At 39.9% G+C, this 26,545-nt stretch overlaps 1 protein-coding gene across 10 annotated transcripts in view; it reads right to left on the bottom strand.

Annotated features, from left to right (window-relative positions):
* LOC116225415 (uncharacterized) overlaps window positions 1-26,545 on the bottom strand; it is a 62,249-nt gene that overhangs the window by 1,651 nt on the left and 34,053 nt on the right. For 2 of the 10 annotated variants that reach the window (XM_090149066.1, XM_090149069.1), the window contains exons 4-7: window positions 24,888-24,963; window positions 15,849-15,952; window positions 15,250-15,341; window positions 14,030-14,229 (exon numbers count right to left, since the gene is read on the bottom strand). In XM_090149066.1, coding sequence (XP_090005192.1) covers window positions 15,301-15,341; window positions 15,849-15,952; window positions 24,888-24,963 — 221 coding nt within the window. In that variant the 3' untranslated portion in view covers window positions 14,030-14,229; window positions 15,250-15,300. Of the gene's footprint in view, window positions 1-14,029; window positions 14,230-15,203; window positions 15,342-15,848; window positions 15,953-22,961; window positions 24,707-24,731; window positions 24,800-24,887; window positions 24,964-26,545 lie in introns of those variants that run through there. The other 8 variants (XR_016470438.1, XR_016470437.1, XM_090149068.1 and 5 more) reach the window with 7 other exon arrangements.

Raw genomic sequence — 26,545 nt, 5'->3', positions numbered from 1 at the left:
TGTTTTCTAGAAAATGAAGCACCAATGCCAACTGTTCACCTAACAAAATAATCTTAACAGCGCCTGATTTTTTTATGCATTTATAAGTTTCATTTATATCTCCTATAAAGAAAATTTCTGCTGGAAATTTCTAAGCACGAAAAGAGCATTTGTGGGTTAACATCATCTTGTTCGCAGGTACCTGCTACATCTGAGTTTTGTCTTACATCAAAATTTGAGGGAGAAAGGATGCAGAAATGTTCCCCATCTCTTTTAGATTGTGCCACAGGTAGAGTCCTGGACCCTAGATTGCTGCAGACCAGCTTCTGTTTGCACTGAAGCTGAAAAAGACCTGCCCATTATAGTACATGCTGTGTCAGAACAGCACATCAGCGGAGATCTCCTCAGAAGATACTTTAAGTGCTCTGCTAAAGCTGAATGACCCAGGCTACTAGCAGATGTGGTGGCTTCTCCACCTCTTTAAGTCTTCAGATCAAGAATGGATGCCTTTCTGAAAGATATTGTTTAGCTGAGCATGATTTATTAGTCTCACTACAGTGGGAAATGGGCAAAATACTAAGACTGGAATTACAGAGCAGCTTAGCATAGGTGACCTGATGACCCCTTTTGGCTTTAAAATTCTAAGAGCTTAGTCAAAGATCTACAAAGTGAATACAGCTTTTTTATAGGCATGATGTAAACAAGTTTATGTGAATGTGTGTGTGAACCAGGATCGCTGAGGTGCTGCTAGGTCAGATCTGCAGCAGTTTGGAGTTGTTCTTCACAAATATAACAGCCATAAAAGAATAATTAAAAACAAAATCATAGGTAGGAGCTAAATAAAGCAACGGCATTGTTTTCCCTTAAAACGTCATCTCCTTTAGAAGAAAAAGAAGAGTGGAAAATCATAGGTGTCTGGCCAAAAAAAGGGAGGGGACGCAAGCATCAAAATCTTCTGGTCTGCAGATAAGAGGGGAATGAAAGACTTCCTGAACACAGGGAACAGAGGCCTCGAGGGGCAGGGGGGCTGCGGCCGGCTGGGAAACGAGCAGCGCTGTATATAGAAACCCTCACATACAAACAGCTCCCGCGTGGCACCGCGGCCGGGCAGCGTGTTAGGTGGGGGGGCCAGCACGGTGACCCCTCTGCAGCCCGTCTGGCCTGGTGAATTGAACGAGGCCGGCAAAACATCAAAAACACCCTCAGCCCTCAGATGAATGAGCTGTTTGTTTTTATTCCTGATGGCTTGATAAGAGGTCACAGGATGTGTTCAATTTCTTTTTTTTTTTTTTTGCTCTCTCTCTTTCTTTTTACTTTTTTTTTTTCGTATATCATGAAACAATAGGTTAAGAGAGAAAAGCCCCAGCCCAGTCCCAATAGATCTCTCGTCCCCTGTGCTGCTTCATTTCCTGCCTTTTTGAAGCAGACATCCCCCTTTTGTTTTCCCCTGGCCCAGCCAGCGCGTGTCGGTGCGACGGCCACCAAACAAATGGGTTTTGGCCACCATCACCTCCTCGCCCCCGCCTGCCCGCCTGCCGCCGCTCACAGCTTCCTGAGGCCTGGAGGAAGAGATGGAGGGAAGCAACGGGAAATCCCTGCAGCTGCCAGATTGCAATTCTGCAGCCGGCGGGACGCGGCCCGGGCGTTCGGGCACGAGGCGAGAGAGCCTTCCTGTCGGCCCGGCCGCTGCTGGAAGTTTGTGGCATGCCGGCTCCCACACGCATGCCGGGGGAAATGCTGGGAAGCCAAGATAAGGCCTCCCATTGCCACTGCTGCGGTGAAAGTGGGAAACAAAGCCAAGGCAGCCAGCAGCAATCCCTACCTGGAAAGGGGACACGTGGTGTCTCCCGCCTCTGTTTGCGGGAAGGACAGGGGTTGGGCCTTTTGTAGTCCATCTGTCTTTCCTAAAATCATGGTGCAAATGCTTTTGTTCAAGTCTGTCATAAATGTATGAGACGTGTATGAAATCCACAGGTTTTCTACTGCTGTGACCTCTACAACTCCCTGAGAGGAAGTTGTAGGAAGGTGGAACTGGTGTGTGGGTGAGAATCAGCCTCTTCTCTCAAGTAAGAGAGACAGGACAAGAAGTACTGGCATTAAGTTGCACCAGGGGACGTTCAAGTTGGATATCAGGAAAAATTTCTTCTCTGAAGGAGCAGCAATGCAGTGGCACAGCAGCCCAGGGAGGTGGTGGAGTCACCATCCCTAGAGCTGTTCTAGAACCATGGGGATGTGGCACTGAGGGACATGGATAGTAGGCATGGTGGGGATGAGCTAATGGTTGGACTAGAGGACCTCAGTTGTCTCTTCCAACCTTAATGATTCTGTGATCATATAATTCTATAAGCACCAGGGCTCCTCCAAGGGCAGCCAGGCTCCCACAGAACAGCAGGCCTTCTCAGAGGGAATAGCAGCCACAAACATGGTTGTAATTCAAAAAGCAGCTGCTGACTTCTTTATAAGTCTGTACCCACACTGTCTGTGCTCAACAGTTGAGTAACATATTTCCCCCCCAGCTAGATTGTGAGTGTTTGCAGACTTGTAAATCTGGCTTAATGTCCAGTTTAGGCTTAAAATTATCAACATTAAAAAAAAAAAAAAGCCATTTAAACTGGTCATTATGGTGCTCAATTTTCATCCTTGAATCTGGTGACTTCTCCTTAATCCCTTCATAAAGACATTTTTTTCATTTGTACAGAGACTGTGGTGCCCATCCACAGGGCAATGCAGGAGTTAAGAATATATTCATATAGGCAAATTTGAACACTAAAATAAAATCATCTTCCTGAGGTCATTGTCTCTGTACACCAAAGTGAAGGAAGAAGTGCAAGAATGAGCCACTGATTAAGATACCCCATGCTGGGCAGGCATCTTTAGATTTTACCTGCTCAGCAGGGGAGACCTGAATCCACATTTGGTGATTAGGCCATATTCATATCTCAGTTCAACAAGTCTCTATACATTATCCTGATGAGCAGAGGATATAAAATCTACACATGCCTCCATATTCCCCTAAAGTGTAAAAAAAGGATCCACGAGTACTCTGGATTTCTAAATACATGGGTGTCCACGGCCCATTTGCCCCGACTGTATTATGGGTATCTCACAACTCACCCACTCTGCCCACTTTCATATTTTCTGTGAGTCATACAGCAAGCTGAGCCGCATCAAATTAATACATGTTCCTTGGCACAGGCAAACAAACTGATAATGCGGTGCCTGAAGAAGGGAGTTTCTTTCTAATACCTGAAAAACTCTGCGTATAGATACATACACAAATACATATGCATTTTTCTATAAATTCTATATACACTGATATACGCTTATGAATTTTATGTTTGGCGACTTTCAGTACATGAAAAGTTGCAACTATGTAACTATGTTGTACATACGGCATTTGAAGATCTCTTAAATTCTGATTAGCATTCTTGATGGGTTCTTTCAGCATGGTTTACTCGGGAAGCAAGGCTTATGCAATCACAGTCTGTGTATGTGTGTACACGTCTGTCACCATTAGGAATCAGATAATTTACACAGGAGAGAAGCGTTATGAATGTCCCTAGACCAGGAAAAGCTTCCTGGAGAAATAGCTTCTTTCAGTATTTTCACCTTATTAGACAACAATGAATCCAACCACAAGGGACCTATCCATTAAAAATCTTCATTAGGCTTTGCTCTGTCCAATTGTGGAGCTACTTGGTTAAAGAATTCTAAAGAATTATCACAGAGTGTAAACTATAAAGGTTGTAACCAGAGAAGGAAAATGCTTCTCTTAATTCATATTTATCTGCTACATTTTTCTCTGTAATATGTATATGTATAAATTCTGCCTATCTACCTAAAGTGCTTTATTTTTGTTTACAAAATTCTCCCCTTAACTATATGCAAGTAAGTTTGCAGCTCTAAGCAGAGCTCAGCTTTCAGGAGATTGCATTCCCACATGACCAGTACCATCCCACATGACACATGAACTAATATTTCTACTTGGGGTTTAAAGCTTAGTCCTAAATGTCCCTTGATCTGCTGGCCATGCTCTTTTTAATGCACCCCCAAGATAGCACTGGCTTTCTTGGCCAAATGGGTACACTGCTGGCTCATGGCCAACCTGCAGATTATTAATGAAGATGTTCTCAACCCACTTCATTGTCCATTCATTTTTCTCACACTTCCTAAGCTTGCCTACAAAGATGTTATGGGAGCCTTGCTGAATTCAAGGTACACAGCATCCACTGCTCTCCATTCATCTACCCAGCTGGTCATGACATCACTCAGCCAGCCATGACGTCAATCTATCTCTCTGATTTGGAGAGCTACTTCAGTGCTCAGATAGGCATCATTTACCCTGGCACAGGGGTATCATCTCAGTGATACAGTGGGAGCACAGACCATTTACTGGAATTTTTGGGGGGAAGAATTATCCAGTGATATGGAGGAGCCAGAAAGGAAAGGGAATTATTGTTTGAATTGCTGATATTTCTAAAGGAAAAAATACCAGTTACCATGACAATAAAAATGTGAAATATTCGAACAGGTCGATATTTAACTCTTCTTGAAGAAAGCATTCTCCCTCTCTAATGTGTGGATTTAGTTGTTGAGATTCAGATTTTAATTTGTTTTAATTTCTTATGGATTCTGTATGTTTTCTTGGAGCATCCCTCACTATTCAATAGCCTGCAAATTGACCCCTGAACTAGCATCCATTTCTAAAAAAGAGTCCTTATGCCTTCTAGTCCTTCCTAGAAAATTACATAAGGTATTAAATACCTCCAGCCCATCTTTCCATCTGTGACTAGAGGGAAGAGAATAGGCCCGGAGAGATGGAGAATCCTCAGCTGGGAAAAGATGAGAGCGCTTGCTTCTGTAATATAAATATGTTGGCAAACAGAGATGCATTGGGAAGGGCAGACTCACAATCAGTTCTTTGTGTCTCTTTCTTTTCCAGTTCTCTAGAGAGAGCTGTTTTGGTTTTGACTTTTGTTTTGTTTTTAATCTCCTTGTGGCTCATTTCTGTGGCACTATATCCATCTTGACATCTTCATCATCACTCTTAAAGTTGCTGTGAGATAGGATAGCCCTTACTGGAAGCTTATTTCAGTGCATATATTAAAAAAAAAAAAAAGAAAAGAAAAAGAAAAAAAGTTAAAAAAAAAGAAAAAAAGTCAGAATATTCCATATACAAAATTTTGCATCCAGTACTGTCTTGAACCCTTAAGATATAAAGCCAGATTTTTTCCCCTCTTGCGGTATTCTACCAAAATGAAAGAATAGGATTGAGATTAAAAAAGAAAATCCCCTGAAACTTCTCCTACCAGGCTGGGATTGATCTCTGTTTACCTTGGGGGCTGCAGACTGGCAGGAGAACTTGCCATCTGACCACAGCTTCTGCCATATCTCACAGATTTCTTCATGCAGCTGAATCCTTATGCAGGGATGCATCCTGAAGGATTAGTGGGGTGTAAACCTCACAATGTACAAAACCCCTTTTTGTTCTGAACTAATGTTGTTGCTTGTGCCTGTGCTAGGTTGGAGATTTCCAAGGAGGAGCAGCCGAACAGCCTCTACTACCATCTTTGGTTGCTGTTCAAGCCATAGGGGATGTCAATGTTTCTGGCCTCAGGGCCATCTAGAAATGGGAACTTTAGGAATTCACAAAACTTAAAGACAGTAAAGTGGTTTGTGGAGAGAGAGGGGTCAGCAGAGGCACTTATAAGCCTTTCTGAGGTCTGGGTCCTGCTCAACATGGTGCAGGTAGAAAGGGGAAGGGTCAACATTTTCTCAGAACCTCTCGATTTACTGAAATAGGCTGAAGAGATTGAACGACTTCAAATTAAGTTAGCTTTAGCAACTCTTATTTTGCTGTGCTTGCTCAGGAAATGTCGGCAGTGGACACCCTTAACCTGTGCTACATTGTGAAGAGGCCAGATTCTGCTCTCTTCAGTGTTGCTGTATATCTTGACTACATTAAATGTGCTGGGTTCCTTGATTCAGATCCTCAGCAAATTATGCATGTATTTTCTTCAAAAACACTGGTTTAAAAAAAAAAAAAAAAAAAAGTTGAATTAATAAGTAATGACTTTAACGTCTCTGCTCTTTTTTTCCAGTCATGTAGAAGGCTGGTTCCCCCCCATTCATCCTGCTCAGAATACAAAAGTACCCAAGATATCCTGAGAGAATTGGTATCCTCATGGAAAAGGCTGATCTATGGCTTCACTGGGCTATAGGACAAGCCATAAAAGAAGAAATTTTATTAGGAAAATGACAGTTTACCATCAAAGATGTTTGAACCATACATTTAAATTCTTGAATTTGGGGCAAAACATTATTTGCACATCAGACTCAGCTCTCCTTATCTCCATAGCCTGAAGTATTCTTAGCGTTGCCAGCTGTACAGTGCATATCTCATTGCAGTACACAGTGCTCTGAAGTGTGCCAAGTAATAAGCTATAAAGAGAGAAGCAGGACTCAAGCAACACAAGGATGCAAAGCAATATTTTCCCCTGACACCCAAGGTCATGGCATAAAGAAATGTGGAACAAGGGAGCGTCAATTTTCATTGAAGATGCAGGGTACAGTGCTGCTGTACCAAACTAACAGAAATAAATTAATGTGAGGGCAAACTTAGAGTGTCCTCTTCAAATGTGTTTGTAAAAGTGTGTGAGCATGCATGAGGGGGGGGGGGGGGTGATGCTACATTGCTCTTTATATTTTCATGGCTAGCAGGAAGACATTGCAGACTTAAGAAGAAACACACTTTTTAAAGGATAATCTACTCAGGATATACTATAAATACTGGCACACAGTTTTACAAGGAGCCCTGGGTTAAAGAAATGAAAGAATAAGTGGAGTTTGCTGCCCAGCAAATCACTCATCAATACAGTCTTAGCTCATTACCAATTCCTAACCAAAACATACACTTAAGATGACTTTTCGGGATCAGCGCTGCTTACATTTGTGCTCCTATAAAGCTCCAATAACTATTTTTGTATTCTGCAATTCTCTTGCCTTCACATTGAGAGCCATACATGTATAACAACAAAATCTTGCTTGTCTGCACTGCTTTTCCAATGGTGTCACACACTGTAAATGAGCAATAGTCACAGAAAAAGAGTTGGATTTCTTATTACTCTAGGCCCAGTTTGCAGTCCTATGAAATCAATGGGAAATCCTCCACCGACTCACAGAGGGGTTGGATCAGTCCCTTAAACACTATCAAACCTGGAAGAAGGATTCCGAGCATTCACCACATGGCTCTGACTTACTTTAATTCTTTACCTACCATTTCTGAAATGCAGACTGTAAGGGAGCATTCCTTCATAGTAAGGAAAGCACATAGTGCTTAATTTTAATGGAAAACTCTTTTTTAAACACAGACAGATCCTGCTGTGTTTGACAAATATGTTCCAGAAAGAAGCTCAATCTAGATGTTATGTGTAACTTTATCTTATTCCCTTTTGAGCACTACTGTTCTTGCAAAGTGATCCCTCAACTGCCCAAAGTCATTACACTTTTTCCCTTTCACATTGTACCTCTGTAAATGTCAGGCATAACTACATTTTTATTTGCAGAGATACCACTGCTATGAATGAGTAAAAATTTCCTGCTCCCCCGCCTCCTTCTCTTTACCCTGTGCGCTTTCTGCTAATATGATTTGTTGAACAAATTGTTCCATTAATCTGGGGCTGTTTGACAGAGTGAGAAAATAAGTGCCAAAGTGAGAAGATTCACAAGAATCGGAAATCTCAGTCCCTCTTTCTCAAGGTAAATAGTTATTATATCAGGGTGTCAGACTGGTGAAATGGATGTACTTTCATTCTCAGTTTGTAAATGTCACTTTTCCTCAGCCCATCAGGGTGACAAATGAGGTGTGGGTTACAGTAAGAGTTCATTCCTTGACAAAGTTCTTGCTGGCTTATTTCAACAGGAAGGTAACCTCCCCTTTCTGCCCCCCAACCACAGGCAGGGGGAGGGGGAAGCATCTTTAGTCAAGAGAGAAACACAAAACAAGGCAACCTCACTTATAATGCCTAAATGGTAAACAGCAGTTTCCATTTCCTGTTAAAATCTGATAGAGGCCCCTTCAGAAAACAAGTTGTGGTGCACTTTGTTTGCTTTTCTCCTACTTTCTTGCTTGTTGTTTTTATCTAAGACCCATATGACATATTTCTACTGGTGCTTATGTCAATATTTATTGAATAAGTGGTCAAGAGAGGCCACTTTTTAAGCCCTGCACTATCTGGTTGTTAATTACCTCATTGCAATGTGTTAATGAAGAAGAACACCTTCTTCTTTTGACAGATAATTGATAAGAGATCAGGAGGCCTGATGCCTGACAAGGAACATGAAATGGCCTCTTTGATTGCCACACAGATCACCGCTCCTCTGCAGTAATGGGACTTGCAAGGAGCCCACATGGCTCGCAGGGAATATACATAGCCCCAGGGTGAAGGCTGTGGTAAGAAAAAGAGCAAAGGATTTGCAAGCAGTTTGAGCAGATGTTCTTTGATTTCCAAGTCTATGGGAACCCTACATTCTCTCTGACAGTGGCATTTACAGGAGCTCATGAATTGTCTTTGCTTAGTCTGAACCCTTGTCCACAAGACATAGACTTGCATCATGTTTATTATCAGCCTATCACACGCAAAAGAAAGATGCTACTCCCAAGATTTGCTATAGTAGTAATTCATAAAGATATTTGTTTGATGGATTTCATCCTTCTCCTTCTGCTTGTGGAAACTCCTAGTGACTGAAACAACCTGATGAGTAAATTCAGATTCTCATGTGGCATGTCTCATCAGATTGGCTTGTGAAGCAGCTCTGTGAATGACAATCGAAGAAAATTTTTATGATTCAAACTGATGAAAAGAAAAAAAAAAAAAAAGTAATTCTGTTAGAAATTCTGGAGAAAAAGCAAGAAGAAAGTGTGGAATGATCAGGGAAGGGATACGTTGTTTCATTTGTTTGCTTTTACTTCTGGAATAAAGCAAAATTATGCAGAAAGAGAAAAATTAGGGGAAATAAGGAAATGTACAGAGTAAAATTGAACCTGTAAGACAAGCCCCCAAAGGAAAGGCTTTCCTACTTGTTCTAGATCTGCAAGGACCTGAGTTTTGAATGAGAACTTTTGGTCCTTGTCTCTCCAGGGAGATTATAGGGTTTTCAGAGTTATTGGGAACTTGTGATCTCATGTTTGGAGTTTTCAGAACTTCAGGCAGGCCCTAGGAGCTTTCAGATAAGCTGGATGGGAAAAGAGAAAGAACACTTTGCAGAGCCCACCTATATTTTAATAGAAGCTCATGAGAAGCAACCTGTTTCACTGGAACATTTTGCTTTTGGTGAATCGGCATTTTCTGATCAAAATATGGTTAAATGAAAGATATTTGCCTTATCATTGTATGATTCAGCAAATATCATAAGAAAAGAGAAGGTTTGAGGCAATGGGGGACCTCCAGATCTGGATCTACTGCTTGAGCTGAAAAGGCTCTAAAATGAATAGCTATCACAGACTCCTACCTGTGCTCGAACACTCAGAGAGAGATATTAATTAAATGCATGTTACATGTTTCTTTTCCTGACTGGTAAAATGTCAGGCTTTGAATTAGCTTGACAATGACAATGCTCATGATTCAGAAATGGGAATTTGCTTTTCATTATTAAGAAAACGACTGTTCTCCAACACTCACTTAAAAAGCACGAACTATCTCTACAAACATGTCTGTCATTAAATTCCCATGCTGGAATGTTTGTGAGAAATTAACATTAAAAAGAAGACTACAGATAATCAAAACAAATCTATCTAATTTTCTTTCTCTGTGTGCATTTCCAGTGTATTTATCACTAAATTTTGTATGTATGTAAATTTTGTATGACATCACAGTAATTTCAAACAGATTGCAATCCCATAAACATGGGATTATGCTGTGCCTAACACAACAAAAGGGACAAAAAGGCCTTACTGAAAAAGAAATGGCAAAAGTAGTAGTGCAATGAACAGGAAAAAAAAAACATCACTACACCTATTGGTATTATCATTTTCTTTTGAAAAAGGACACACAAAAAAACTTCTGTTTTTCTCATTAAGCTTGCTCCTGCACGTAAATTGTTCTTTGAAGACCTATTTTCTCCTGTACTGACTAAAATAACCAAAACAGTTACAGTCAACAATATTCTGCCCACTTTGCCAGAGCCTTCATAATTTATGTCTAACCTGGATAGGAAAAGCCCTTATAAATTTCAACAAATGTCTCATTAATTAACACCCCATCTCCCTAAGCCACAGAGCAGCTGGTGAAAAGAATTGTGTAGGTTGATTCTGTAGATATAAACTAGGTCAACAAGAGGGATCCATACTCACTATTGCAGGCTGATATTTCTCTGGAGGTTATTAATAGTTTCCGGGGGTCTTTCAGCTTAGACTCAAAACTATTCAAAGTCAACAGTATAAAGCTGTTCAACCTATAGACTTCAGTTAAAGGAAAAAAAAAAAAAAGAAGCACATTTTTTTTCTGTGCAGTGCAACACAATGGGTCAAATCTTGAAATCCTTTCTTACGCTTCTATCCAAAACCATTCTATTGATTTAAGTGAACTTTCTGTTGTGACCTTTTTCTGGTTAGCACTTGATCATGCAAACTCCTTACTTTACTGATTATACTATGTATTCATGGAGGGTCTGAAGCCCTTAGTCAGGCAAACACTTTCTTCTTGCCTGCATGATAAATTATCTACAAAGCATTATTCTCTGTTCATTTCTAAATATTCCTCAGCCTGTTCAACATGCTAATTTTAGGGTAATTTATTTTTCTATAACTGTGCATAACTTTAATAAAATGAAATTAAAAATACAAGGCGGGACTGTAAGGAATTAATATTACAGGTCTAATGAATGCAAATACGGAATCCAAGGTGGAAAATTGAGTGAGAGAGAGAAAATGCCTTGGAAGCGTTTTCCTAACTATGTGCATATGAAAACCTTGACTGAAATAATTTGAGGAGGCAGGCAGGCAATTTCCACCCATTCTTGTAGTTTTAGTATATCCTATACCATGATCAGATGTAGAAAAAAAGAGAGAATGCCTGAGCAGTAGCTAGCAGTTAGTCATACAAAATTAAAGCAGGATCTGACAGCAGGAGGAGTGAGTCAGTGGACAGGCAGAACAGAGTAAGACTTTCCCTTGCTGGTAGACTCATTTCAAGAATTAAGAGTGCATTATGAGAATAAATGGGAGTGTGAGAGTGAGCGTTCATCAGCAAAGAGGAAGAGCAAGTAGGGGATGCAGTGGAATGTGAAAACTGAAAAACAGTCAGAACTAAGGCCATAAAGCTCCTTGGAGGAGATAATCCTGACTCCAGTGAAGTCAATGGGAGTTTTACCATCGACTTCATCAGGGTCAGGATTTCACCCAGGGAGTGTTAATGTGATGTGGAAAGAGACAGGACAACAGTGGAGATCCTCAGAGAGGGAGCATCATGGTCATAGCATATAACATTAGCATATTAATGGGTATGGCTGTTTTATTTTACAGCTCTGTATGAAGCATACAAACTATAGGAACTTCAAGAATACTAATATGTCCCTCATTATTAACTAATGTGCTGGTCAGAATCCTCAAAATAGAGATTTTTTTTCCCCTGTATTTTCCTCCGCCATATCTCAAATAGAAGGTTGAGTCAGATTAATTTCCATACTAAAAAAAAAAGTCAGAACAAAATCACCACGTCCAGTAAGCCTAATGTATTGATTGAATCCAAGTTGGCCACAAAATTTAATTGCAGGTCCATAATTATTTGAGGTTAGGAAAAGTTACATTATATTGTCTGAGTTAAGCTAAACAGATCGGAGCTTTTTATCTTGAAAGAGAACAACCTAGGAGGGGGAGGAGGAGGTCAGATACAGGTCTTTAACATTCTGGCTAGCCTGGAAATGGCAAACAGATAATGAGTGCTCACTGTCTCTAGTAATCTAAGACTTAAAAGTCATCAAATTAAACTAGCAAGGGGTATATTAAAAATGAACAAGACTTCTCTTTTTGCAGCACAAAGACAACTTGTAAAACTCCTTGCCACAAGACATAGGGGTGGTCAAATACTTTCAAAAACAATCTATGGGGAAATTCATGGAAGAAAAACACATTGAGAACCATTCAATGCATAGAGTTCTTCTCTTGTTCAGGAAGTTTCTGAGTCACTGAAGAACAGCAAAGTATTTTAGAAAAAAAATCCTTACGTTGTTCCCCAGATGTCTGCTATTTGCTGAATTCACAGGGACTACACTAGAGCAATATGGGCCTTAGATTCAATGCAGTGCAGCAATTCCCTAATCTAAGACAATAGATGATTCCTTTTTAGATAAAGCCTACATTTCGATTTTCCATTTTTATCAAAATTTCTTTGGGGAAAATCCTGCAATATATTCCTTCAACCTTTTATCCAGGATTCTGGAGTGAAAGCGTCTGCGGATAAAAGTTGTATTTGTCAGAATAATTTCACTAGGCAGCTCTGCAAGATTTGGCTGTGCCACTGCTCTCTAAAAGGAGACAAGAGTGCCAAGAAATCGACAGGTTTGTTGGCTGCGTTTTTGCCTTCTACTGGAAATTCACTTAGGAGCTAATCCAAAGCCAACTAAGTCAATGAAAAACTCCCATTAAGTTTAATGGGTTTGGGATCAGGACCTTAAATCATATATAGGCAGCTGAATCTGCCAGTTCTTTAAAGATGCATAAATTTACCTGCTATTCCCCAAAGTACAACTGCATCCCTCTAACACCTGTCTGACAGAACTATTGAATATAATAAGAAAATCTTACAGAATCACAAGTAAGCTGCGAACACCAGACCGCCACCAATCTCTTCCCATGCTGAGATAGTTAGTACCTGGGACTACTGAAAAACAATAATCAGGGATGGTGAAGAGATATGAAATGCAAGTATTCCATCTGTCTAAACTGAGCAACTCACACAACATTAGCCAACTGCTAAGTTGCTTCTTTTGTACAAACTGAGTCATCCTCATCACACATTCCACTGGGTTTTAAATGATTGACAGGGAAAAAAGCTAGGAGAAGCAGCTATTTCTTTACATTTAGCTGGTTTGTCAGAGCACTTGAAAACTTCTGGATTAAGGTGAAAATGCTTAAGGATTAAGTGGGGAGTGAAAGGAAAGGGGATGACAACATTTTAGTGCGGTGAATTTAGAAGTCAAACAGACATGCTCAGGAGAGCTAGCAAGACCTTTACCAATATGCTGCATCTAATCAACAATATCATTTAAAATTTTCCACTTTATGGAGGAGAAAAAGCAACGTTTGAAGATTTCTCTCCCTAGTGCTCTATCACATGAGGACCTTAATACACTCAGTGTGTGTTTTGCAAAGGAGAATTTTGCAAAAAGCAGAGTCACCCTTTGCACCCAGGCAAAAGATATTAAAAGATGTTCATCGATACAAAGAAGATTCTGAAATGACAGAAATAAATGTAAGCTCCAGAACTTCTGGAAGAGTTAACAGGAGCTCAATTGTACCATATAGGTGTGAATCAGAACAAGAGATGTATAGGAAAGCATTATCCAAAGGGTAGTATTGGTATTGATAATACTCGCATTTAAATGATTGCTGTGAATTGCTGAAGCGTTGCTAGTTACATGAGTAATAGACAAAAGGAAGATGTTTTTTTTGGAAGATTACAGGGAAAAATGTAGCAAGTTCTTCAAATACTTGAAGTTAGTTTAGAGACCTCATGGAGAAACAAGACAAGTAGGAGGAAGATTTCATACTATCACTCGTAGGAAGATGTTTCTTTTCCAAAACCACTAGAGCTGAAAAAACAGAAATGGTGCGTCACTACTTCTCAGCTCAGTTGTTTTCTTTGATGTTTGCTATTCAGAGCAAGTAGTTTATGCCCATTCTGGGACTGGAAACGTGTTTATATCCAAAGTAGCATCATCATTGTAACTGAATAATTTATATTAAAAAAAAAAACCCACAACCCTTGAACACTTCATAAAGAAGTATACAGCCTCTTTATGCATTTCCTTTCATAAAAGCGTAGCTACTCACTTCCTTAAATTCACTCCCTTGAAGATGTCTGCAGAAGTAATAAGTCTTCAGTGAAAATGCCAGTGCAGCAGGCCACAAACTCTGGGCAGCAATACAATATTATTGAGAAGGAATAAGTAAAGTTCATGAAATTAAAGCACATAAAATTTATCCTGAAGCATAGAGGAAAAAAAATGCAGATTGCCAGAGGTAATTACCACCTGTGCATAAAAAAAAAAAAAAAGAAAGAAAAAAAAGAAAAAAAAAAGAGAGAAATTTTCAGCTGTATCAGTAAAGATAAGGTCAGGTAACACCCAAATGTAATATCTACAGTTTGGGCATCTCCGTGATCCTCCTCTAGATTTTAAAAAGCTGCTCTCATTTCTTTTCAGTGCTCCATATGGCCTTGCATGGCTCTATCCCAGCTGCTTTACGTCTGATGCTAAGTTCAATTGTTCTCATGCACTGGAGGAGAGCAATATGTAATTTACTCTAATCTATGAATATGCAGTACTTTAAGTCAGATGAAACCTATCCTAACAATATCTTGGTGATGGTATCATCAGTTTGACATTTGTTTCCTACCAGACCTAAAAAGACCAAATTCTCTGGCTCTGTCTGACCTACACAAACCAATCTGTACCTTTCCAAGCCCTCTAAATGTACATTCTTATATCCCATTTGAAAATATGTTGATGCTATTATGTGTGGCATGGTTTTCATCAATATTTCTGTTCAGTCTGCATTTGGGGCCGTAGAAATTTTGACTAAGTATAAATAATGTCACTTGCTGATGTAGCTACCTAGCTACGCATCAGGTTCTCACACATTTCCCCTCATTAGTAGTAAAGATATTTTATTCTTTTACTTTTTAATCCTCACATTGCACCTGCACTTAATTTTACATGAAATATTGCACGTGTAATTAGGCATAGCTGCAATGAAACACTTGCATTCAAAATCCTCCTGCCCAAATTCACGCAGTAAGGCAGTTGCATATTTGATACCAAGGTTTTCTAACAGAGATGATACATGATAGCCCATTCGCCGCTGGTTTTGAGTCTCCACTGTCAAATGCCCTGCTACAGTTAGAAACTGCACAGTAGGAAATTAAAACATGTTGATAGATTGGAAAGTTATTAAGCTTCCTTACAGTGTTAAACAAGAATTTACAAGAAATCGCTCTCCAGATTTATCAGGGATATATTTACAGTACTTGAGTAAGTGTGAATATTACTCACTGGAGATATTTAGTCACATACTGTGTCTCTCTGAAGGAAGACCATATTGCATTAAATGTCTCCACCATGTTCAGTAATCTGAAAGATAAATCCTTGAGTGCTGATTAGTCATATATTGATATAGAACATCTATTATTTTGGGTCTATACGAAGATTTTCATCTCTGTAATATTAATTTCTTGGCTATCATCATAGTTTTTCTTAGCAACCATCTTTCATTATAATAACTCGGGCCACCCAATATTGTTAAATTTCCTCATGTTCAGTGCCAGAAATGACACTGCAGGTGGGGGAGGTAAATCTTACTTAAATTAAATAGCTTGGTGTGGGCTTAAAACAAGAGCAGACATTGCTAAGGTTCTGTGTGAAGTTTTTTCAGTGACACATTTTTTAGAATTAGGGAAAGAACTAAGCTCTCATTTCCACACCTGAAAGACAGAGGTCACAATATATCCTCCCAGTGACATGGTGAGATGGTGTCTTTATTCCAAATTATTACATAATATATCAGTTAGAACACGATCCAGTAGTTAACATTAAATTTAAAAAAAAAAAGAACAGAAAAGAGTATTTATCAGTTCAACTCTCCCTGAACTCACCTTTGGTATCAGTGACTCCTCTTTGGTATCCATGTATCTGACTCTCCTTGGTATCCACGAAAAAATGTATAGGTCCTCTGCATTGGGTGTGTATTCTCACAGACCTGGATTTGAAATGCATGCAGCTGTGGTGACCCCAATGAAATCTCAATTTAATAAAAGAACTGGTAAAAGGGAATTTGATTTCTTCGTAGTTAATGAGAAATATCAACTGGGTTTTACTTAATGCTCAAAGCCAAAATAACATGTTATAGCTGGAAGTGCTATAGGTAAGAGCAATGGTTAAGAACTGATTTTTGACAATCCATTGGTGTAGTCATAGATTTTTCTGTCTGTAAATCACAGTTGGGAATGGTATTCTCAAAACACTGTGGTTGAGTAAGAAAGAAAGTTACTTCTTTTTACAAAGCAATATTGCTCCTGTACATTGGAGAAATATCAGTTTCCCCCTTCTGTCTGCAGCTTATCAGAGAGAAATTGTCATGTTTTCAGTTTTTATTTTTTTCCTTTTTCCATTAAAAGACAAACAAACAACAAGCCATGAAATAGCTCTACCCAGTTACAACAAATTCCACTCAGGGACCCTAATTTACTTCTCCTCAGCTTAAAGGCAGTGTAAGTGTTTAAGGATAATGAAAATTTATTTTTTTCTGGAGAACAGACACAGGGAAAGCATCCACTTCCAGATGCCTCAGTACTGCCCTCCTAACATCTCTCAGCTATGAGGTAGGAGTCAGATCAAGGGATGACACTACCTCACTGCTCTGCCCTTTCAGTCCTTGTCTCTTAGGTGGCAGTGATCACTGTGAAGTAGGCAGCTCAATGTATTTTGTGATCAGCTGTGTTAGAGAAACACAGCAATTAATTTCTCCTATTGGGCCATCAGGGGCTTCAAGCAGTTCATGAGCACAGTGAAATAAATGGCAAGACTCCCATTTTCTTCCATGAACTTTCTAGGGCAGAAATCAGGTTTTAAGGGCACAAGAGATCACATTGTCAGAGATCACATTGTCTGACTTGCTATATAATCCTGGAAAGAGGACTGTCCTAGGATGGCCAGGTTGTGAATTGAGGCCGTGGTGCTTTTCTTTAGTATTTCCTGCAGATAGGCATTATTTTCTTTGAGCTGAAAGTTCCAAATCTGAAAGAAAGAGAGGGTAGGGGAGGCAGGGGGAGGAAAAAGAAAAGGAAGTAAAATAGGAAAAGGAAGAAAGAAAAGAAGAAGAAAAAGAGGAATAAAAGAAAAAAATGAAAAAGGGAAAAGGAAAAAGAAAATGAAAGGGGAAAAAAAAAGGAAAAAGAAAAAAGAAAAATTAAAAGAAAAAAAAGGGAAAAAAAGAAAAAGACTACTTCTGCATTAAATTCAGCTGGATATAAACTTGCCATAATTTCACAGACAAATCCTAGCCTTTCCTCTCCTTGCTCAACCAAACTCCTGCTCCATTTTAGATCACAAAATGTTATCACTGAGTTGAGCTGGCTTCACACTGGCGACCCTCGGAGCACTCAGGCCTGTATGAGACAAACCAGCTGTGCCAAATCCTGAACTGAAGCCTTTCCATGAGGTTCATCTGTTTTAGATCAAAGGGTTATAGGGCAACTCTCATTGCAAAGTACTGGGAAAAAAGAATCCTTAAACCTTTTGATTCCCGCAGTCCTTCAACCTCCAGATAAATTAAAATATTTAATCAAAATCTAATGGCAGTGATCTTGTTTGTACAAATGCTTTATTATCCTGTGCATTTTAACCACAATCTGCCTGGTTCCTAATGTGACCTAAAGAACCAGTCGGCATTTATTACAAATGCAAGGCAGTAAGCTTCTGGCTCAGCAATTAATCACTGACATGGAGGAATTTCTTCTCTCCAGGTGGGGAACCCATCCAAAAACTAAGAAAAATAATCGGGCTAATTAATTCTTATCTGCAAAGAGCAATTAGATAAATGACCTAAAAACAGGCCTGTCACCCCTAGTGAGGTGCTCAGCTTCTAAATAGAATAATATCTCTTTGCCAGGCCATCTCTGCAGTGAAATGGAGATCACAGAGAGGAGGGGGAAAAGACGGCATGTGGGGAGGGAATGGACTGATAGGGGAGTAGGTTAATTAGAGCTGAGACCAGGCACCGATATAAAAAAAATTAAACCAAAGCTCTGCACTTGGGTAGGTTTGATACAATCCCATCACCTTCACAGCTATGCCTTTGTGCATCCAGGGGTACTAAAGAGAGTGAAGTCGTGTCTCCAAGCTACTTTGGAAGACAAAAACCACTCACCAGGCTTACCCACCATTGCATTGCATTTCACCCTGGTGAGTGGCATCCCTGACACTGCAGTCTATTAACTTTGAACTGTGCAGCTCTAGAGTGGAGCAATGGTGCTGAAGTGAGATGCAGAGTACCATGTTTCAATTAGTTTGCTTTGCTGGTCTATTTTTTGGTTTCAGTCAGGGAATGTGCAGTGCATAGAGCTTCACGAACGAGCCAAATTAATCTCTGAGCAGCACAAGCAAAGAAGCAATAAAAGCATCCGCACATCAGACCTTTGGCCAACTACATACCATCAGCAAGATCCTGCTGTCCTCTCAGACAACTCATAGTCTGTCAAAAGCCAGAAATGAGGGAGAAAACCTCCTTCCTGTCCTTTAGGACAGTCTAATATACAAAATAACATTGATTTTGCAGCCCCTCTTGATTAAAGACCGTGAAGCATCCCCATTTGTGTATAAGAAGCCATGCTGGCATATGTCTTCCTTGGTCAGTGTGCAATAAGGTATCATTTCTCTGATCCTGCCCTTCCGCCTGCTTAGATCATGATACCATGCCATTTCTGATGGTAGGAGACAAAGGGAGACACTGAAGTAATTGATTCAAGCTTATCTAAGTATTTACAGAAATAAGCCTGAATGACTAGACATAAAATACTACAGCAGTCAGATTAAGACAATCCACTCCAGTTATAGTTAATCAGGGCTTTAGCCTCCAAGGAGCTGATTTGAGACTAATAAAGTGTTTTCCAGCTTCCAACCCCCATGTCAATCTCATTCCTCTTTCCTTGGAGCCATTAGCACAATACCAAATACAAATGTAAATAACAAGGCTGCAGGTAGCTCATAGATTTGCTCTGTTTCCAAGCTCCAAAGCCTCTTACAGTGGAAAAAAAAATGCTATCCCAAAAGCCACAGATGTTGGTAAGAGACCTTTATCTCTTTCTGAAAACTTGTGTGACCAAGTTTCCTATAATTTATACAAAGCAGATGCCTGCTTAAATGCTTTACTCAGAGCTGCCATGGTTCCTACGTTGAAGCAGTTAACAATAAATTATAAGGACTAATGGATTAGATCAAGATGCATGGAAACACAGTATTTATTCTTAAGAAAGACATTTCGCCTCCAAAAAAAAACCCTAAAACTTTGAGGGCTTGGAGAAAAGATACATATTCCAGATAAGTACTTTGCTGCTTATATTGGCCAAAATGCAGCAGCACTAAAGCGACAAGCTATGCTTAAACACAAAGGAAGAGACGCGCGAATCTGTGTCACTTTGGGTTTGCATTTCTTTTCCATGATGTTAACGTGCGATCCAAGAAAAACCAACCATCTACAGGTTGCCTGAGGATCCCTTTGTAAGATGGATGCTCGTGCTGAAGGCGGATGGCTCAAGCCCAGGCCTGAACTTGTACAGGATTGGGGATGTTTGGTGGAGAAAGTTTCTCTTTCTGCTTGCTGCAGAAGTAAGGTTCGTTGCTGAGCTTCTGTCCACTTTGTGAACCATACCAGAGTTCAAAGTGTAAGAATGAATAAGCTTGAGTTTGGGCCTTTTCTTGGATAAATCAAAATGAACCAGGCTCTAAGGATAGGCTGTTGAGGAATGCAGATCAGCAAACTGGCAGATTGCTCTGGTAAATTCTCTTATTTTTTTCCTTTTGGATAAGATAAAGTTCTCAAGAAATTTGTATTCTGATAAGAATGTTGTCCACGGATGATACTTGCTAGTAATTCTGGCCCATAAAAATGCTGAGAACATCCATGGAAATTCAAAAATGAACAGTAGAGTTTGTAGGCAGGTAAGCATTTGCAGATAGTGGATATTGCCAATGGGACATTCTTCAGCGTTCCCAAGAGAAGGACTGAATGATGCAGATCAACAGTACAATGCCAAAAGCAATTTCAGTAATGATGTAATTGAATTTAATAAAGAAAAAAAAAAAAAAGTAAAATAAAAGGGAGAAGCCTTTCCACCTGCACTTTTTCTGGCAAAGTTCTTCCCTTCTATTCCTGAGCCTCCTCTAACACTCACAAGAAGGGCCAAACTGAGGCTCATTTCTAACTTACCTAAAGCATGCTGTCTGCAAAACATTGGCAATATCCATGCCTGCAGTAGATGTTTAGGGCTGCTTGGAACAGAAAATAGTAGGAGCAGCTGGAATGTAACTTTAGTCTCTAATTCTCTGCAAACGTCTGCAAGGGTGCAGTTTCCTCCATGTGCTGTACAGTGTTTTGAAGCCAAGAGAAATAACTTTTTTTTTCTTGCAACCGAGTCACTTATGTTTAATTTATACAGAAATAGGTATGGTCTCCTTCAGCACCAGAGCGTTGGGGTGTTTTTAATGAATAACTTATAAGAAACAGTCACCTGCTAACAGGTCAGCCTCCCTTTTGTGTTTCATTCCAGTTTCATTAGTAAAGAAAAAAGGCCTTTGATTGGATTAATGGAAATAAAACCACAGGGACTAAATTATAAAGTATCCAGTGGTTATTTCTAGTAGCTCCTACTTGCAACCATGTTTTCTATCATCTCAGGCTCAAAGCTTTGGTGTATAAATACATCTGTCTTAGACTGGAACATGGAAAAGGTTTTGTTTTAGCAGAAATAGCATTTCATCTATTTCTCTGCAGTGATTCAGCTGGGCAGACTCTGCTTTTATGGGTTACACCCCTATGGGATTGCTGAGCTGCTGGGAATGCTCTCAGTAGAAACTTTGCTGTGGACAGTCTGAACCTGCTTTTTCTCCTCCTCGTATCCCTTCACCGCCACCACTGCTGTCCAGTTATTTTTATTTATGTATTTATTTAATGTCATTGAAATAGCATTATCTAGAGATGGCTACAGGCAGGACGCAGAGCCATATGCTCAGCCTAACTTATATAAACAGTGTCCTGGATGACAGCCTTTCCTAGCCCATCTGCAGCTGCCAGGGAATCCATTATTTTTCTTGTCCCTGGGGAGAAAAAGTTCTTGAGCATCATTACTCCTAGGCAAATGTAACTGACTCTACCATGCACCCTAATTTGCTTGCCATAATTATAGGTCGCTCACCCCCTTTTGCAATTTATAAACCCTTTTTATTTATTTTTTGTACTTATCAATAATGAATGGAGGCTAGTGAATCATGGGGCTGTAATATCTGAATATTATGAAAATGCTAATAACAAGGTATCATAGGCAGCAGCACCCAGGTCTTATCAGCTGGTCAGATGCTCTATTAAGCAGCCAGTGAGGAGTTCAAGCAAATTGGTTATGTTAATGTCCTGTAGTACTTAGGGAAGATGAGGAGTTAGCAATTAATTTTTTTTCTTCTTCTTCCCAGGCTGCAAACCGACAGGGCAAATTTATATTCCTCCTATTCTATGGGACCCCAGCTCAGAAGGGGGGCAAGGAGGAAATGCAAGCGTCTAGCAAGAGCTTTCCGAGATCTAATTGAATGATGCAACTGCAGAACTGGTAGGAGGCCAAGGGGGTGAGCAAGGAATAAATAAATAAATATATAAAGAAGTAAGCAAGCCCCACAACAATGGGAATGCCACACTCTTCCCCATTCATTCAGCTGACAGTGCTTTTGCAACTTAAACCTGTTTTATTAATTATGTTTGACATTTCCTTAATTAGTTTCATTTACATCCCATCAGCCCCTACCAGACGATTGCCCCATACATCATTTCACCAGAGGACTGAGATGCCTACAGAATTACAAAAACACCCTCCCCCCCAATCCTCAATAACACATCACTGTACACTTCATGGATTTTTGAGAATGAATCCTTGCACCTGCTATGTTTCTTAAAAAATACACAGCTTTTTTGTCATCTTTTTAAAAAGGATTATGACGCTTTCAAAGGCACACGATGCTGGACTAAATTTCTATTTTCATTCCATGCACACAGTTTGCTTTGTTTTACAGTTCCCATGTATCTTGACATTGACAAAGTATGGACTTTGCTGAAGAATCCCTTTATGTGGGCCCTGTCCTAGCTCCACTGAGCACTGCTACCCTGCCCCAGTGCCTTTCCAGATAGCTCTGCATGCTCACAATAGCTTGTTTTAATGTATAGGCACGTTCCTGTTGTCCCCATAGTTGTTATCCAGTTTTCCACATATTGATTAATTTCCACAGGAGACTTATGACAGATTTTTTTACAACTTTAGTGAACAGATAGTTTGGTTGTTTCATACCAGTACCTCAACTTGCTCTCTTGCATCTTTGACCTTCCTCTCCATCCAACCATTCCATGAGCTGAAATATGCAGATTTTAGGCTGCAAGTCATCCCTTAGCACCTGGATGACCAGGTGATTTGGATCTGGAAAATTCTCAACCACCATCATGTGGGTCTGCATGAAGGCCCTTGTGCCCCATTGAGGTAGCCAGCCCTATATCCCAATCTGGGAGCCAGCCAGTAAGAAGACAGACATGGTGCTGGCAGATGTCTGCTGTCCAGCCTGGCTTTTCTGTCCTGCACTCAGCATGACAAGACTGACTGTTCCTAACTGGGGTACAGTGACAACCTGTTTGTGCTAATCCCAGAACGTGCTACCAGGAGCTGTCATTTCAGAGTCATCACACTCTCTATTGATATCAATGAAGTTAATCATGCAGAAGGAAAAAGCTTGTACGAAAGCAGATAATTATTCCTCTGTTCTGTAATAATACATACAAGGGAAAGTGATTCTCATTGTCTTGGCAAACTATGACATTTCAGCACATTTTCTGCTTAGTATTGATGTTCAGGCTCCTTTCTCCTTTATTATTCCTAGGTCAGAGTTGGTGCACTGAGAAGTGCATACAAAGAAAGAGGTTTCTTTCTTGTTGACTGCTGTCCTTCAGATACAAAGCCCATACTTATTTTACAACATAAAAAAATGACACTGTGGGAACATACTGATAGAAAGTAACTTGATAGCCTGCATTTCTTTTGGAAGTTCTAACTAAAAAGATGGCTGATGAGTAGTTGTCTCAACCCAATCAACAACTGTTCTCAGGTTGGATGTTAGGAAAAACTTCTCAGAAAGATTGGTGGTACATTGGCACAGGCTGCCCAGGGAGGCGGTGAAGTCACTGTCCCTGGAGGTGCTCAAGAATCATGGAGATGTGGCACGTGGAGATGTGGTCTAGAGCTGTCACAGGCATGGGTTGATGGTTGGACTGGATGATCTTATTGGTCTTTCCAACCTTAATGATTCTGTGATTCTATGATTCCTGTAAGGGTAGTCCAAATCTCTACAACAGAGCACAGAGTAGGGATCTGCCAGCTCAAGCCTTCCCAATACAAGTACCAGATGGACTTGCAATCCCCAATAAAAGAAATATTCATGCAACATATGGAAATATATTAACTAGAAGAAAAACACTCAAAGAAATATTGATGTGCTTACTTTCTCAGTGGGACTTATTTGGTAGGGCAAAGCTGGCTTCACAATGTCTTTTAACTGCATTTCTCAGCCCTTTTGGCTCTGGGATCAGGTTGTGCAAAGCCAGGCAGATATTTCTGCGTGTGCAACAAGATCCAGATGTTACAGATGCTCCTGGTCCTCTGTCCTGCTCAACCCCCCTGTGGCTGAACCTAGCCCAGGTTATAAGCAACTGTCTCCTCAACTTAAGTTTGCTCAGAAATTTAAGCCTTTGTTTTAATAAGATTCTCCAAACATTTGATCCTTGAAGGAGAGGCAGAGGGAAGAAAATGGAGGAATGGGGCTCACAGTTCAACTTAGAGGTTATTACATCTGCGCTTTGGAAACTAGCAGACGTCAGGGCTGGAGTTCCACAGTTGGACTAGACATAGAGAAAAATCTTGCAATTTGTTCTGAAACCGGAGAGATTTCATCCTATTTTGGAATCCTTCCAGGTAAAAGCCATGCCTGGGACCCTATCCAGATTTTCTGCAAAGCAATGGCTGTTTCATTTCCAGATCATTTCAATCCTCAAGATCAAAGTAAGCCTGATTTTAAAAGCAGGAATTAAGTACTGGCAAAGAAGAAGGCAGTTTTAACAGCGCTGTAATCATGCACACGATTTGCAGAGTTTAGTCAAGAAGTTTGGGGGTGGGGGGCGGTTTTGTTTTGTTGTTTGCCTCTTGCTTCATTCCTTTCCTTGTTCTCTCTTATCTTTGATCCGAGCATTTCCCCAAGACACTGCGAGAACAAGGGTGTGAGACGAATACGAAACAGATTGCGAGGAAAAGGTTGATAAGAGGCATTCAGTAGTTGCTGGTGTTTTTCTTTTTCGAGAATGCGTCTCAGAAGCAGTTCAGAGGAAATCTGGAGATATGAAGACAGGGGATGAAATACATATCCCAGTGGGATCACAAACAGCCCTGGGTGTTGTTCTGCAGGCTCTTGCTTCACAGAGTGGTTCTTTTTGAGCTGGGTTGGCTGCTTTTTAATAATGTCCTCTTCGGTCATTGATGCTCTTTCATGGCACGTTAACCTCAAAGGGTTTAGATCATTTCCCAGCTTTCCTGTTTGGATTCCCCTACATGCACATGAACGCAACCCCCAAACCCTCCAGTTCAATTATGCACGTTTAAAAACCTCCACTAAAACAGTTCAGTAGATTTAGCAGATGCTGCCAGGGCTTCAGATATATCTGAAATAGCATCAAATGGTCAAATAAAAAAAAAAATCAAAATATTTTTCTGTCACATGCTGTCATACATTGTCAGGGAACCTTGTGCTGTAGCTGCAGTGAAGTTGAATCTGATTAAAAGATCAGCAAACAAGGCAGGTTGAGGGGAATTTGATCTCATCATTGCTATGCCTGGAAATACCTGTCATCTTCTAGGTTGTCCTGCAGTGTGACACTCTTTCTTATCCAGTTTGCCAATGGACATTCATGGTGACATTCTGTGGAAGCAAAACAGGGAAGAAACAAACAAACAAAAAAGACCTGATCCATTCCAATTTTATTTTCAAGTCCTGTATTATTATTCCTCTGAGATCAAGCCTAAACATAAATACTAATTATCAGAGCTACAGACAAATGAATAATTTGATGTAAAACAATCCTGCTTTATTCAAATGAGAGTGGAGGTGAAATTAGAGCTATGCAGGATATTATGGTAAAAAGCACACACACATCCACACAAAGAAAGAAAGCAAAATGTCTAATTTTAACGTAGTGTTGTTATCTGTGATTAATGATTTCCGTGGGTGTATAACTCTTATGCAAAAATGCCATGTAATCATGTACATATTTGATTAAATAGCTTAATTTGTGTTCATTTAAAAAAAAAAAAATAAAGCCAAATAAGCTAGATAATGAGTGGGCGTGTTGTAGGAAAAGCAGATGGGATTTGAGGCACTAGCTGTGTTCAAAGGAAGCCACCAATTTCACTTCAAGAATATTTGCGTATGAAAGCTGATATTTTCTAGAAACATTCGTGAGTAGAACACAGAGGGATTTATTTTTTTTTTATTTTTTTTATTTTTGCCAAATTCTGCTGTTTTTAATGAAGGCACATAGGAAAAAAAAAGTTCAGCTGAGACGGTTCAATTCCCACTCCTTGGGAAGAGCATCTTTATTTATTTATATTTCTGTGTTTACTGGGAATGTTTTCTCTCTCTGAGTCAATTATACCTAAAGAAACCTTTTGTTTACTTCTGAGCTTCTGACAACAACCTCCTCTTTCTTTGCCATCACCTGTGGCAGTAGATACATAGATTTCATCACACAATGAAAATATATATAAAAAAAACCACCTCTCCAGAATGGAAATAATGGGATTTTTTTTGTGGGTAATTCTGTGTAAATCACAGTGTCAAATGAATGGACAGAGCTTTAACGTGGCTAATAAACATGTCCCTCTGTTTTGTGCAAGGGGAATTTTTATGAAAATGATCAAATAAAGTAATAAAAGAGAAGGGGCTTCCCCTCTGGGTTTATGAGCTCTCTCGTTACACATCATGTATGACACACTGACTGGCAGAATATATGATGGACTGTCATACATTGCAGAATGACTTCAATTAGGATGATAAGATGACAAGTTCCCATAGTTCATATATGGGTTGGCTGTGTTGTATTTTTACAACAGGGTTCCTACTTTGACCTCTTTCTTTCTAATGTTTGATACAAAATTTAAGGGGCTGGTTGAGGTCAGAGGAGACAAAATGTGACTTATGTTGGGGGTGGAAGAGGAGGGCCATTTGTTTCTTTGTTTGTTCTCCTATCCATGGAAAAGATCCTATAATTCAGTGTCTGACTCACTATTAAAAATAATTAATGCCAACAGTTCAGCCCACACTCATAACTCCAGAGTAACAAACCAACAAGTGCTGCCTGCCACTCATGACCAACTGCTAAAATCACACAACCTATAAGCAAATAAGGAGGCATAACAGGCAACACAACACACAAACCAACATCCACAAGTGTCACCATTTATCGCTTTACAGTCCTACCCACAGGATCACAGAGTCAGAAATA

The sequence above is a fragment of the Phasianus colchicus genome, chromosome 12 (assembly GCF_987193195.1).
Source record: "Phasianus colchicus chromosome 12, bPhaCol1.hap1.1, whole genome shotgun sequence".
In the NCBI taxonomy this organism is placed as follows: Eukaryota; Metazoa; Chordata; class Aves; order Galliformes; family Phasianidae; genus Phasianus; species Phasianus colchicus.
Note: the sequence above shows the minus strand (reverse complement) of the source record. Positions and strands in the feature narration are given on the sequence as shown.